The sequence below is a fragment of the Nesoenas mayeri genome (assembly GCF_963082525.1).
Source record: "Nesoenas mayeri genome assembly, chromosome: 1".
Taxonomy (NCBI): Eukaryota; Metazoa; Chordata; class Aves; order Columbiformes; family Columbidae; genus Nesoenas; species Nesoenas mayeri.
In genome coordinates, this window is record NC_137541.1 from 53,040,077 (window position 1) to 53,055,315 (window position 15,239).

The following is a 15,239-nucleotide window of genomic DNA, read 5'->3' on the forward strand; positions in this document are numbered from 1 at the left end:
AAGGTAACTTCAGATTAGTTTTCAAAGGTAAATTAACAGTCATACTCACACACTAGATTTATCCTTTTATTAAAGACAAAATTTAGACTTTTTGACAGATAATTTAGCTAAGGGTGAATTATGCAGTATATTCCAAGGCTCTGGAATTGCATATTAGGTTTAGCTGTGGTTTGAATGCAACCCAACCCATACGGATTTTTTCCTCTATAAGATCTAAATAGAGAGACTTAAAAATTGCAACAGGTCTTCCTCACACTAAATTCTAATTACTGTTGCATTCCTGTCCCCAAGTGTTTAAAGTAATTAAACTGAAAATGGAAGAGGCATGAAGGAGATAAGACTTTACATGCCTCAATGAACCCTGAATTTTCAGAGCTTATTAACTTGTTTTTAACATTTACTGCACCTAAAAATGTTAACTGAGCACATTGCAACTTACTCTCTATTGAGTCATCCTTATTACAGATGCAAATAAAAGTCACCCAAGATGACTATATTAATTCCCTAATGTGATAAGCTAATTAATACAACTCATCAGCACTGCAAAGGATTCCCTATATCTATATATACATATTTATTTTTTTAAAAAACCATGCATCCATTAAATGCAGTGTTTATACTTCGTTTATGATAAAAAGTCTTCAGACATTTAAGTATTACCTTTTCCATATATCTTTTTCCTGTTCTAGCACACATGAATATGGCATCCTCCTTGACAGCCACTAATGCTGTGCTATAGACAACCTATCAGCAGAGTTCCATTCACAGAGCACTGAGACAGAGCACCAGGGAGATACAGGAATACGTTTTCTTTCTAGTTATGCTCTTTCTAGAGATCTGTCTTTGGAAGGTGCTTGAGGTGAGACACTACTCTAGAAAGAGCTCTGATGATAGACTTACATTTGCCCTTAGGAACGTATCATATCCAATTTCATCAGCCACCATTCTCTGATCACAGCTATATTCAAACTAAAATATTAGATTGACAGCAGGAGTCCTAAATTCATACAGAGTGAAGTAGTGTGGTGTGACATGGCTATGTATGCTATGGGACTTCTATTCAACCCAGTGTTAGCTCAGCCATCAAACAACTTTGAGATGCCAACAGCAGCATTGAATAGTAATTTAAGTATGAATAAAACAGTAACATAGGTAAGTGACCCATGTTCATGAGGTTGATATAAAAATTGTTATACAATAACAACACAGTGAATGCATTACCCCAAAGTCAATCAACTGATTAAGCAAACAAAAATATAAATAATTGTCATTCTTCCTCCTGGGTATGCTAGGAGAGTGACTGATCTTTTATGAAAAGATATTCCTACAGCTCAGATGATATGCACAGTTGAAAAATTGCAATAAAGGCCTATCACACAGACTACACTAGACAATATCTGAAGTGGAAATAGAGAAAGTCAGTGCTGTCAGCAACTGCTTTTCATCAGATGCATCCAATACCATAACTACCATCTCAAATAAAACACGAAAATGCTGAAAGAAGACCCATCTCAGGGCAAGCAGTGCAAAATGATGGTTTACCAGATAACTAAGAAATTCCAGTAAGTAATAAGAAGTACCTGTGCTTTTATCACAGTTGAAAGCAAAGCCATCTTGATGTTATAGGAGAAAAACTGCTTTTGAAGGCAGCTGAGAACATCCCTGGCAGCTTAGGTATTTGTTTTGGTTTGGTTTAGATTTTTTTAATATGTATATTTTTAGGTAGCAACCATGATGCAACTTGCACTTGTGCGCCAATATTTGTTACAAAAAATCCTATTAAACCTGCCAACTTTGCATTAGTTCAAATGGGGAGAAAATGCTTCTTACCCACTATTGATGTCATCAGTTCGGAGGCTTTTCCCAAGAATGTCCCCATCGCTCATGTAGCCACCAACGTCAACTTCAGAGGACATGTCCAAATCGCCACTTCCCTTCTCACTCATGTCGATCTGTGAGATATTTCCAAGGCGAGAAACAGCTGCCCGGCGAAGCGGGGTGGTGTACATGAATCGCGAGGGGTCTGTGTGTATGAAGCGACTCGCGCTGCTGCGGGGATACCCAGCGCCCAAGGACGGGGCATCTCCTGCTTGCAGCCGAGGACTGGCCTGCCCTAGTCTCCAGGTCACTGGGGTGGACCGGCTTGTCAAGCTTGGTATGCTTCTGCCATTCACCTCAGTTGTCACAGTGCTGTCAAATGTTGTCTCCAATGTGCTGCCAAACAAAATGGAGAAGTCAGTGAACTGTGCTTTCTCTGTTCCTGAGAAAGAAGGAAAAGCAAAAGCTGGAAGAATATATATTTCTTTAAAAAGTTCTTTGTGTGTGTGATTTTCTCCAGGTGCACACATGTTTGTGTATATAATAACCTGTACTTATAAAATAACCTAAAATAACTTTTACAGGTTTCTAAGCAGATGTATAGCAGACAATAACCATTTTTGTGAATGGCTGTATAAGACACTTTGATAGTAAAGTATATTAAAGTCACATTTAAGTTGTCGAGTCAGCCTAGCAAAAAATATGGCTAGCGTCATAGCTCATTTTCACTGGCAAGTTTCTAATCCATTCAGCAACTAGTAATGCTCTCCTAGAGTCCAAATTTTTAGCAGTCTACACAAAACCCAAATACCTGTGACTTATCTGTGTCCCTCTAAGGCTCGACATAGTTTCTTCCAAATTCTGTCTCAGGTCTGCTATGTTCTTTACTGTCCTCATTCTTCTTGTTTCAGGGTCTTCCCCTGGAAGAAAACAATAAAACCAACATACATTTTAGTGCACATGAGCATATAAGGTTGAATAAAGTGCACACATGTATACACAGCTGAGAATACACACATCTGATTGTAAATAAGCCTGTCTCTTTAATCTTTCTAAAAATAAAACCTCACTCTTTCAGTAATAAAACCTACACATGCTTATAAATAACATGTGGTATGTAAAAAACCCACTAGAAAGAATCCTGGTGAAGTATCCCTGTCAGGGCCCATATCCGTTAATGAAACTCAGATTTAGAGTATTGGGATTTTTATCCTCTGTAATCAAGGCACGATGCAGCCCCAGACCACTTGATACATTACACAGCCCCTTCTTCCTCCTTGACATTTTACATGACTTGGTAGGAAATAAAACCACAGTAAATCTGTGTCTGGAAAGAACTGGGATGACTGCTACAACAACTCTTTAGTATGCGCTTAACATTCAGGCTATTTCAAAGCACTCTTTAAGTCAGGCACTTAATAAAGCATCTTTCATGAAATGTAATGGTTTCCTGAAGGGGGAGATTATTCTTCATAGGGGATAAAAAAGTATTCTTCTTGGAATAAAAATCTGAACACTCTAAGTAGATGTGCCATTTACACAATTATGGATTTTAACAGCCTTCAAGGATCCATTGTGAGAAGCTAGTCTCTTCTCCTGAATAGCAAAGCACACAGAACTTCACTGAACATCCTCAGTCATGTTTACTTCACATTACAAACAACAACAACAAAACACAGAAGAAAAAAAAAGTTATATGTGTTACAAAAGGAAAATGTAATAAGCCTCAAAGCAACCTCCAAAAACTATATATGAAGATATAGAAATGCATGTTTTCTAGCATATCCTTATATCAAGGAATTTTAGTTCAATTTTTCTTTTGGAGAATAAGAAAAATTCAAAAGAAAATCTGTGATAAAATCATTGATTTGTCCAAGGTTGGTGTTCTGCTTCTGGTCGTGACCTGTATCTGTTGCTTGAAAGAAGGTTGGCAAGAAGCATCATTATTCTAGTTATGTGTATAATGCTGAACATGGAGTGCAAGCAATTTTGTTTTGACTCTAGTACTGATATACTCCATATCATACCTCACCTTGTTAATTTAATTTTAGTCCTCATTCTGGAAATGTTATTATCAAGAATGATATTGTGCATCCACTAAAATGATCTCTAATATTTAACTCTAGATTTCAGTATTCTCATTCAGAACAAGCTTTTACTCTAATCTTGGAGTACTCATGACATCAAGAATCTGTTTCATCTTCGAATACACGTAACAAGAGATAGTCTGGTGAATATAACTAAACATTATATAAAAATCAATATCAGAAATCCAAGCAGAGGCAAAATACCACACATCACTATAGAATTTCCCATCTGTAAAATGTAAAATACATATGCAAACACTTTTCTTCCAGTTGCTGTATTCCTCATTCTGTTGCCACCTTTACTTCTCACAGGTTTGTGTGTGTTTACAGAATATTCAACAACAGTGAAGGCTCTGAGGAAAAGCATGGCATGCCATTCAAGTGAGAGAGACAAGAGAAAAAGCATGTAGAAGGCATTTGACAAGGTGACAAAAAAAAACCCAAACACAGAAACAAAACCTCACAACAAACAAACAAAAACAATAAAACCCAAAGAAAAAAAAAGCAGAGTGGAAAAAAATGGGAAAAATAGGAAAGAGAATTTAATGTAGAGCTTGCTAGAAAGGTTGCATAGGATGGAGAGTTGGGAAATACTCAACATGGGGCTGGATATAATGAAAATTATATATATAACAAAGTATTCCAGAAAAGTAAAACACACACAAAAAGTCCTGGTAAAGCAAAAAGATCTCAACGCCACATCTGTTTGAAGGCATGGGAAAAATATAGTAAGGGGGACTTACAGTAAAACTGCAAGCATGGGTTTAATAGTCCTTTAACATACACAGTGACAATTATTTCAAATATAAGGGGCAATTTACAGAAGAAAACTTCATTTGAAGAATGGTTCACTTAAGCTCCTTAATTTTGAGTTTTGGCTAAAAGATGAAGACTTTGAACTCATTGATAAATTGAATTGCTACTGTACTTTCTTCTGCATCCCAGATCTTAATATCCAATCACTCTGCTGGTACTGAGGAAAAATCCCAGCTCCTCACATTAAATTGAAATAAATAATTTGCTATACATTCCATATATACTTTATTTCTTCCCTGATAGGCAAATGATGTATGGTTGTAGCCAATATACCCTGAAGCTGTGGCTCAGTGTTAAGCTAGCTTTGACAGAAATGCCAGTTTGAGTTTTTCCCATCTACCCTGACCTGCTTAAGTCTTCTGTCCTCTCTGCTGAAGCCAAACAGTCCTTCAGGAACTGCTGTTTGCTTGTTTATCATTCCAAATCAATTCTTCAGAGGTTTCATGGTCCAGCAGTCCATAAACCTCTGGGCTGGCACTGCAGAACTGACTGTGGGGTCAACACCAGACAGGGTGGAGAGAAGAAGTGGAGATACAGGCTCAGCACTGCTATCAAACTCTCCATCTTCTCAAGACACACCCCAAGGGCATGCCCATTTACTTTTTAATTTGTTTTTGGTTTTGTTTTTGGTTTTTGTTACATAAAGTATGTAGCATGTGTGCATTTTTACATGTAATACCTTGCAGGAGGCAAATGTTCACATGCAGATTGAAATTACCACAACTACTATTGTGTTTTAATCTGAAAAAGCTCAACCAAGCAGCTTGCTTATCAACCTACTCATGGACCCCGTGTACTGTTTGCAGAGGTTTCTGCACCATCCTGGAGACTCCTGGGTGGCAAAAGGGCTCATGCCAAAGCAAAGCTGTAGGCCAGTAAGTCCTGTTAGATTGAACCTGCTGCTGGAAGCCCAGACAGTTCCCAGGCAGACTGTCCATGTCTGCCTCCAGGCAGCTCCTGCAGTGTGCTCAGTTCCTCACTGTCGCTGTCCTTTTCTTTCTCCCCTTTGCTAAATGCACACAAATTCACTACCAGGAGCACATTACATTCCTGCCATAACACCTATATGGGGGACACCCAGGATCTGGTACCTGCCCCCCTAAGACCAAAGGTGAAGCACTAACATGTTGGTATAAGACAGTTTTCTGTTACACACAGAAATACAAGTTCCAGGGCGTAAGCAGGCAGAATTAAAGCAAACGCAATGCTTTACCTTTATATTTATTTGAGGAACTGAATATACTTAATATTTGCAGTGACTTTGCCCTTTCCTTCCTTGTTTATCCTTGTTAGTTGTCCTTTGCTGTATGTTAGTACTACAAATTCTTGTAGCAAAAATGACAACAACTGTCTTTTTAAATATATATTGTACAGTAAACAGCATAACAAAGCCTTAAGGTATAATTGTAATACAAAATGAAAAGGTACATATATATGGCAAACTGCCACGATATATTTTCACAGAGAAGAATTTTTCACTTTCAGACAAATTATAGCATAGAAGTGATGTTACTCTGTCCTGCAAAGGTGAAAAGTTCGAGGCCTAATCTCTTTTGATCTCTCAATGACACAAAGGGTAATTTCAAAACCCCTTCACCATTTTTTTCTAAAAAAGATAAAACTGGAGTTTTATGATTTTAAAATACTACAAAGTACTATGTACAAAATACTCATAAGTGTAACTATTAAGTATTTTTAAAATAATTATTCTTTCTTCTTTCCATGCTTTTCTTAAGGCTCTATCAATGGACTCATGCTGTATCATGGATGAGCAAGTCAGAAAGTACCAACAGTTGAACATGATGATTGAGAAATTTTCTGCACTGAGTGCAAGATCCTCAGACCTAACTTGCATCTGATATCACCTCCACTTTCAGGAGAGCACTGTGGCTCCCCATCTAGATCAAGCCTCCTTCAGTACAGAGGATGATAGGGATGGTGAATAAATGCTGTTTGTGATTTATTTTAATTCTGAAAGGCAGCTACAACCTGCCTAGAAGAGACACTATGGTGCTTATTGCAGCAGGACTGGAACACAATGTATAGGTTCAAAGGGAGATCAGTCTCCCCGGGCACTTTGTTCCTTATTGCTATGGTCCAGTGCTAGCATAGAGTCTGTCCATATTTACATGACCTAACATATTAGAAATGTTCCCTAGCTTGTTATCTCAAGTGATTCTGGTTTGTAGGCTGAAGAAACACTATTCTGTTTCATACATGGAGAGACTGCGATAAGAAAGACCAAAAGCAGGGTACCCTAAAACGTTCTGTCCAAATTCTGTTCCCCTTACAAGAAAGTTTGATGTAAATATTTTACTGACTCCATGAAATACATTCTGCTCAAATCACTATAGGCTTCATCATATGTTAAACATGAGTATTCCAAAAGATTGTTCCCAAATTCTTGCCTATTAGCAGTGAACCATTACAGGTTCTTTCAACAAATTTCTAGAGAACACATTAATTCCTTCCATTGTACGAGGTATGTACACAGGAAAATTAAGTAAGCATTGTACAGAAATCATTAATCATCTAGGTTGAACTACATTCACCATTCTGAAGCTCATCCATATCTGCACATTTAATAATACTATTCATAATCATTTCAGTACTTCCACATGTGTAATTACAGCACAAGACATGTAAATGGGAGAATAATAATTTCATTAATTGTCTGATTTTCATAAAAGGATTTATAAATAATAATCAGTTCCTCAGAGATTTGTCCACTCTTAGATATTAACTCTAGTCGCAAAGGAAAGTACAAGTATTAATCTGCAGACGGGGAAACTGAGGCTCACAAGAAAAAATTGATCTTCTCAGTGACACACAGCTGAAGAGCAGGAGCAGGTGGAAAGCTCAGCTTCCTTTGCTACCAAGCCCCTTTTAGCATACTGGAACAGCCTAGTAATAAAAGGTATGCATAAAAAAGAGAAGATTTTTATTCTTTGTTATTTTGAGATAATAGCTTTTTACACTACATACACAGCAAAAAAATTATCCTGAATGTTTAAACACAATCATGATTCACATATCCACCAGCAAGGATCCTCCAGGCCAGACACACACTACATGACCTTGGAAAAGTGAGCAGCCACTTCAATCGTTTGACTGTGTGAAGAACAAAGCTTTGGAAATGAACACTTTGAGAACTCTCATAAAGGGCTGAGAGATGAAAAGCGAAGCCAGTAACACAGAAGCCTTTTGAAGCACCTATGACTGTGGACTTCAAATGCTCACTGGCATGCACTGATATAACTAAACTGGCTATTTAAACTAAACTGAAACCCTGACACTCACAATTCCATGTATATGGATGAAATTATCAGCCAGGGGGTCAGTGGGAAGCAATGCTGGAGAGACAGTTTGTAGGTAGGCCAAGATATTTTCTATCTAAACCAAAGCTTGGAGTCGAGATTTAAATTTTAGATTCATGAGAAAAAAAGTCACTAAAACTAAATTATTTGTGAGTAAACTAATAGCACATAAATGTTTCACCTTATTTTTTCAAACAGATAAACAAACTGTGCTCAGTTATTCACAGGCTGTTGCTGCCTATGCACCCATCAAAAGTGATTTAGATATTTGTCTTCATACAGTCTATAGAGGTAAGAGTAAGCAAACAAGGAAGAAATGTCTAGACCCTATTTTTGCATACTATTGCAAATAAGCCCAGTTCTGTCTGGTGAAATCACTGTCAAGATCAAAAATCTGTTTCATGCAGATATGTGTTAACACTTGGGTCTCCTGCCCTTTCTGTTGTCAAGTCGAAGTCAACTTACCTAAAATATCAGTATAAAGGACCTGTTCCAGGTCCCCCAGCATAGTTATTATGACGTCTTCATCCAGATGTGCAGTCCCTTCACGCAAGCAGCCTTCTTCCTCCTCCTCTGCCCAGTTCCTGTGGGGGAAATGGGCCGTGCAGGGTGCATTTTCATCATCTGATTTCCCCCCCTCCTCATTGTCAATCTTGAAGCCTTCACTTGCATGCCGGTCTCCCGACCTCCTGGATGTCCTGCTTCCAGCAGGTGGTAGTGCCTGAAACGCTTGGGGTGTGGTGAGGCTGGGGTGGCAGAGAGAGTGCACAGACTGGGAGAGTCCCTTGGAAAGGGAGCCCCTGCTCCCAGCTTCTGCCTCCCGCTGATGGTAAGTCTGGCTGGACTTGGAGGCGTTTCCAAACCAGTTCTCCCTGCATGAGTATCGCCTCTTCTCCCCTTCACTGATGAGCGTGAGATTGGTTAGAGACTTCTGCTTCTGAAGACGAACACACCCTCTTCTAACGTCCGTGCCTTTAAACACTGACAGCTCAGCAGATCGCTGCATCTTTCCGGCTGAGGTTTCACCTCAGTTAGATTTCATATTTCAGAGACGGACAGCAGTTCAATTCTCCCAAAAAGTCTGGGAGGTGATCCCTCCATCACTGCACGCTGCACATCCCAGGTGGCACATACTTGTGCTCACAATGAAAAGCACAGCTCGAACATGCAGAGTACGTACTGTAAATGACTAGACAGGCACAGTCATTTTCCTTAAAATTACACTGCTGCCTCTGCTAAGCCACTTCTCTTCCGTCACATTAATCTGCAGTACTTACAGTCATTTTCACTTGGACTTCTCTCAAGCAGAAGCGAGTTGATCAAACACTCTGCTCCAGCACAGAAGTAATCCCAAAAGCCAACTGTGTTTTCCCCTCTCCATCCAATCACCAGTCTCATCGGAGCGGTGGGCCTGCATCTCTGTCTACAGCTGCTGCCTTCTGAAATCCAAAGTAGGCACAAGTGCCGTCTCGGGCTTTCCTCCCCCCTCTCACCAGATCATGACTGATCCCAGTGCACGGCTCCTCACTTCAGATGGGCTGACACAGAACTGCAAGTACAGCCTCCACGTCAGAGCTCAATAAAGAGCCAAAATTAACCACTGAAGCAAAGCTCTGCACAAGCCTCCTTACGTTTTAGTATTCAACCTGCATTCCCAGATATATGACTCTTCTCTGCTACTGCAGCGAATGCTGCTGGCTGCCATGGCAGCAAACATCCTAGTGAATTAAACCGGAGACACAGAAGCCTCTGCCCAGTTTACAGTGCCACAGGTTTCAAGACACAGCTTCACCTGAACGGGATGCTACAGTAACAGACCTAGCTCATGGTCAAATTCTATTTTTCTCCCCAGAAGGTAAGGATGACAAACTATTTCTTCCATATCCCTGCTGCTCCCTATGCAGGAAACTAAAAGCAGGTTTGCAAATGGACCTTCAGTCTTGCAATTTCTGCTCTAAATAAAAAAATTATCATTTCAGATCATAAGCTAAAAAATGGAACACAACAGAACCTATCCAGCAAGGTCATTTATAAAAGGAAATATTTCATTTCTTCTTCCTTAAAATATACCTTGTTTGCATCTCTGTGAGATTCAGAGGCTAGTATGGAATTGAAAAGCTGTAATAAAATCATTGTTTCACAATCTTCTGAAGAAAAGCTACTAATGGGATATTAATTTTCTTATAAAGCAACTGATATCATGTCTGAACTAAGTTTACCAGTTCTAAATGTTGTTTTTAAATACATTTTCAAGAGAGAAAGAAGACTTATGTTTGAATATATACCTTTTCTCACAGGCAAAAAGATGTTAATTCCAGAAATAACAGACAGATGAACAAAGAACTAGCTGAATTTCATTCTAATTTATTAGGCACAAACTTTTTATCTAGGAGCAATTAATTTCAGAAAGCATTATGCAGAAATCTACAAATATGAAAATTGCTGTATAACAACATGCTGCTTTTGTCAGTGTGATAATATACTTGTCTCGGATCCCTATCTGAGAAGCCTTGACAAGGAAGTAACCTTTAAAAATGCCACCCTCAGAATCACAGACTGTTTGCAGATTTCCTATATGAATAAATGGGTGTTAAAAGAAGCATCAGTGCATTTCGTGCTTTTCACTGGCTTAGTTTACAGTTTTGGAAGATATATAAGATATACATTTCCTAGGTATCCCTCATAAACAGAGAATTAAACTAGAAAAAAATTCAGTAGTCTTAAGTAATGACAGTTTTCCATGTTAAATCACTGATGCATTCCTAGAAAGACAAGGTCCCCAAGAAGAGGATATGCCACTCCCCTCCCCACCTAACTCAAAAAGTCAAAGAGAGGACAAGAAGAATGCTTTGTCAGCTTGAGTACAAAATCCTCCCAAATATTAAATGCCTGCCACTTGCACAGCATGGAAACAAAAAGTAAGACTGCTGTGGTTATTCCCAGGGTCTGCCACTTGCAGTGGCTGCCTTATGGGCCCTTGAAAGGTTTTTATGAAGATGCTGGTGTGGATGGCCTGCCTGGGGAAGAGGAGCTCCAGCATCGCCTGTGTGCTCCTGCACAGCAACATGCTGCTGGCACCCGTGGTCAGCATGGCCTAGAAGCAGTAGAGGTTGTTAGAAAGGCTCCACAGGGTTGTATTTAGAATAGCAAATTTGCAAAATGAAGGGTAATGTCACTCTTTTCCCACTCAGTGGTTTTAAAACCTCAACTTGTATTCAAATTGGCACAGTATTCTCAGTTGTTATATTTTGAATGAAGAAGACATGAGTTTGGCCCTGGGCAGCATTGTGGTGCACTGGGATCAAGGGAAAAGGATCTTTTCTTGCCATAAACAGCAAGGCAGAATCTGGTCTAATACTCCAAACAAATTAATGGTAACTTCCTCACCTGCCCTTTCAAGCCCAAACAGCTACAGTCAGTGTCTTGTGTCCATGGTCATCTGTAGGCAGGTATGGACCTGCTCTGAGTCCATGCCAAGCTCACAGTGTGTGTGCCTGGACATATGTAGCAGCTGCGATAGGGCAAGGGGTAACATTTTTTAACTGAAGAAGGAGAGATTCAGGCCAGACATGAGGAAGAAATTTTTTACAATGAGGGTGGTGAAACACTGACCCAGGCTGCCCAGAGAAGTGGTAGATGCCCCATCCCTGGAAACATTCCAGGCCAGGCTGGATGGGGCTTTGAGCAACTCGGATCTAGTTGAAGATGTCCCTGCTCATTGCAGGGGGGTTGGACTAGATGAGCTTTGAAGGTCCCTTCCAAGTCAAACTTTTCTATGATTCCATGATTCCTGTGGTACTGTATCTGCCCTCAGTAAGCCCTGTAGACAGGGTGTACTCCCTTGTGCTAAGCTTTACTCTGCTAGGGAAGCAATGCCCAGTGTATCCGCTCAGCTCTGAGCATGAATAGACCAGACATAAGGCTGCCAGAACTTGCGGGGTATATTTATTTCTCTTTCCAGCTGGAAGGAAAAAAACTTAGGGATGGGATGAAGTGTCTTCACCCAATGAACCATTCCAGACCTCATGTGTGGTGTTTGCAATAGGTAACCCACCACTGTAGGCTAGAGGAGTCTCTGGTAGGGGTACAGCTGGGTCCTGGGCAACCCAGTGGGTCTCAGCATCTCTGCTAACCTGTTTCTTCTCCTCCCTGATCTATTTGCTGCAGCCTAGCTCCAGCAGAACACAGGCCATCGTCCAGGCATGAGAATGACACCGAAACTGTGTGGGAGCCTTGTGGGGGTATCTGGCAGCTCCAGCATCCACCCATCTCAATTCTTTTTCTACATACATTAAAAACATAGTGAGTCAAGTGCTGGGATATGGAGACACTGTGGCTATTCACATAACCTTCATTCAGTCTTTGTGTGTACAAACACAATACTATTGCCCTTATTTACAAGATTATATGAACATTTCTCCCATTAGGATTAAGGCCTGACTTAGTAGACAGGCCATCATGATCATCCTAAGTAGAGCAGAAACTCATGTACATCTTGGACGAAATGCTCAGTACAAAGAACACTGAATTCATCCTCCTGCTTTACCACATCTACCTGCAGGGTGTCACTCAACAAAACATAAAATTGCAATGTGGAAAATTGTCACTTTTGTGAATCTCATCCCACCATTTTAGATTTCTGTAATATAGCAACAAGCAAATATAGCTTTCTAAACTAAGCAGACAGTATAGGAGACTAGAGGAGAGCAAATGTCATGATAGAGTATTATTCTCCACCTGCCTTGCAATTCAATGGATTCTCCACTCACCACACAGGAATAAGTTTAAATCAAGAACAGCACAGGGAATTTCCCCAACACATCATAGTCAGTGTAACATATTACCTTATTTTTACTGTCATTTCCATAAAAGGAATTCTAAAAATGGTTTTAAGAACTTATAATCTAGGGACAAATTTTGCTGTCAGATAAGACTTTCTTTGAAGTCTCAATGCACAGTTCAGAGCCTTATGAATGAATTATGAAATAGATGTGCAAATGCACAAGATTATATTATATAATATTACATTCAGCTAAGCTTACTTTAAAAAAATGTAAACATTTCCACACCTTTTTATTAACTATTTATTTCAGATACCAGAAAAGAAGAACAGTAAACATAAAAGCCCAAAAATGGAATGTTCTTATGCTAATCCTGACATTGATATTGGCCTATAACTCTTAAAATTACTCTTTCATTTTTGTTTCATCCCTCAGATTTTTTTGTAATTAGTCAATATTTGTAAATTCATAAATAAATATTTACTCAAACACTCTGCATTAAGCTCTTTGAACATGTAAACAGCTGTTAAAGGCAAACACTAACACTGAGTTCATAACATAGTATTTGTAGTTATTGCCAATGGATTATTAAATAATTAACTTACTGACATCCTTCTCCAGTAAACTTGCATCAGAGACTGATAAATGCCACAGCTACTACAAGTAGGAATACAGGGTAAGGAAGTCTGAACAACTTGTTTGTATTCATATTCATACCTTGAAAAACAAGTGCTAAAGTAGATTACTTTATCAGCTTTTCATTCTTGTTTTAAAATCCTGTCTATAACGTTATACTCCAGTTTTGCAGAAACAAAGATTCTGAGTAGTCATTTTGAGGTAACTGGTACATACAGTACATGAAAGAAAGAGTGTTCATACATGATTATAGAACTGGTCCTTATTTAGGACTCCCAGATTTCTGTCTGTGATTTCCTAGACAGAAGTCTACACATCTGTGTGCCACATGTGCAATGAGTGTACTGTACACAGAATGTATCAAAACTACTGAACAAGTGACCCATGCCTACAACTGGGACTCATTCAGCGTGTTTATGGTATCAGTGACACCATGAATGCCGAGGGGTTGTGAGGAGTGCATGAAGCCTCATATCTACTGCATATGAGCTGTGCCGCTATCTGCATGTGCACTGTGGAAACATCTGGGTCTGCTCTGGCTGAGCTGTGGAATATCCACAGGGAAAAAAAAAAGAAAAGAAATGGTAGGATAAAAGTCTGAAGCACTTCAGGTCACATCTGGAACAAATTCTTCATGGAGACAGAAGAAAGGTGAAGAAACTCAGATTTACAGTAGCTCTACCAAGAGGCAGAACCAGCTTTAGGCATAAGCCATGCAGGAAATTACCTAGGGCAGCAGATTTATGAGGATTAGCTAACAATAAAGAGGTTATTCTCTTTATCAGGGCAGCACTTCTGGATCCATGCCTACACCAGCCTCATCATCTCTCTCACCTTACTGCACCATCCGCCTCTCATGGCTGTGCAAGTAAAACCAGGTGATCACTTGCAGAGTGGAAGACATGAAATTTTAAAGGTACCCAGCTCCCTTAGAAACAGGGAGAAAGACACAGCAAAGGAGAGTTGGAAACTACTACAGCTTCTTGCTTTCCCTCTCTACTTCCTTCCCACCAGTATTAAGACAGTAGCAAAGGGATGGGAATCACCTTGCTGGGGACAGCAAACAGACCTGTGACTGCCTACTACTAGAGTAAGGAAATTAGCTTGGTTTTTGGTATCCTGAGACACTCCAGGAGAATGGTGCCTGAACAACCACTCCTAAATATTTTTAAAGTTACGTTGTCCTCATGCGAGCTTTGTCTATATTGTGGAGAAGACTTGAACAAACTATGCTCACAGCATTATCTTGAGACTGGCAGATTTTGTCCTGAAGTACATTAGAATCTCTGATAGGATTTGCTTGGCTACTTATGGGAGCAGTAATATTCAGCCAAGAGATGATAACAAACATGAGTGTGCAAATATTCTGAAAGTAGACAAACAGTTTATGCAATGATATAGACTAAGATATCTTAGTCTTGATCATGTTAGCCTTAGGTGTAAATATTTGGCACTGTAAAAATAATAAAGACTAAAGAAGCAGAAACAACACAGGTGGGATTCACCCCTTAACACCCTGGGTATAAGTGACCAAATCAAGGAAACAACCCTCACTTACCTCCTTGTTACTACTGGTATAATTGCTTGATCATATCACAATAAAGATGCTCCTATATAACAGAACTCAATTGTTCTTTCCCATGGCTAATCCATCATGGAACACTCCCCTGAGCAGCCATCACATGAAATTTTTTCCATGCAGGTTCACCAAAAACAGAATCACCAATGACGTGGTGACAATTCACCAACACAGACAATTATTTATTCAGCAAATGTACTACCTG

The 15,239-nt window shown here is 39.5% G+C and overlaps 1 protein-coding gene across 2 annotated transcripts in view; it reads right to left on the reverse strand.

Annotated features, from left to right (window-relative positions):
- NAV3 (neuron navigator 3) overlaps nucleotides 1–15,239 on the reverse strand; it is a gene marked incomplete at both ends in the record, with an annotated part of 264,685 nt that overhangs the window by 106,062 nt on the left and 143,384 nt on the right. For both annotated transcript variants that reach the window (XM_080341267.1, XM_080341266.1), the window contains 2 exons: nucleotides 1,831–2,214; nucleotides 2,630–2,738. In XM_080341267.1, the coding sequence (XP_080197393.1) occupies nucleotides 1,831–2,214; nucleotides 2,630–2,738 (493 nt within the window). The remainder of the gene's footprint in view (nucleotides 1–1,830; nucleotides 2,215–2,629; nucleotides 2,739–15,239) is intronic.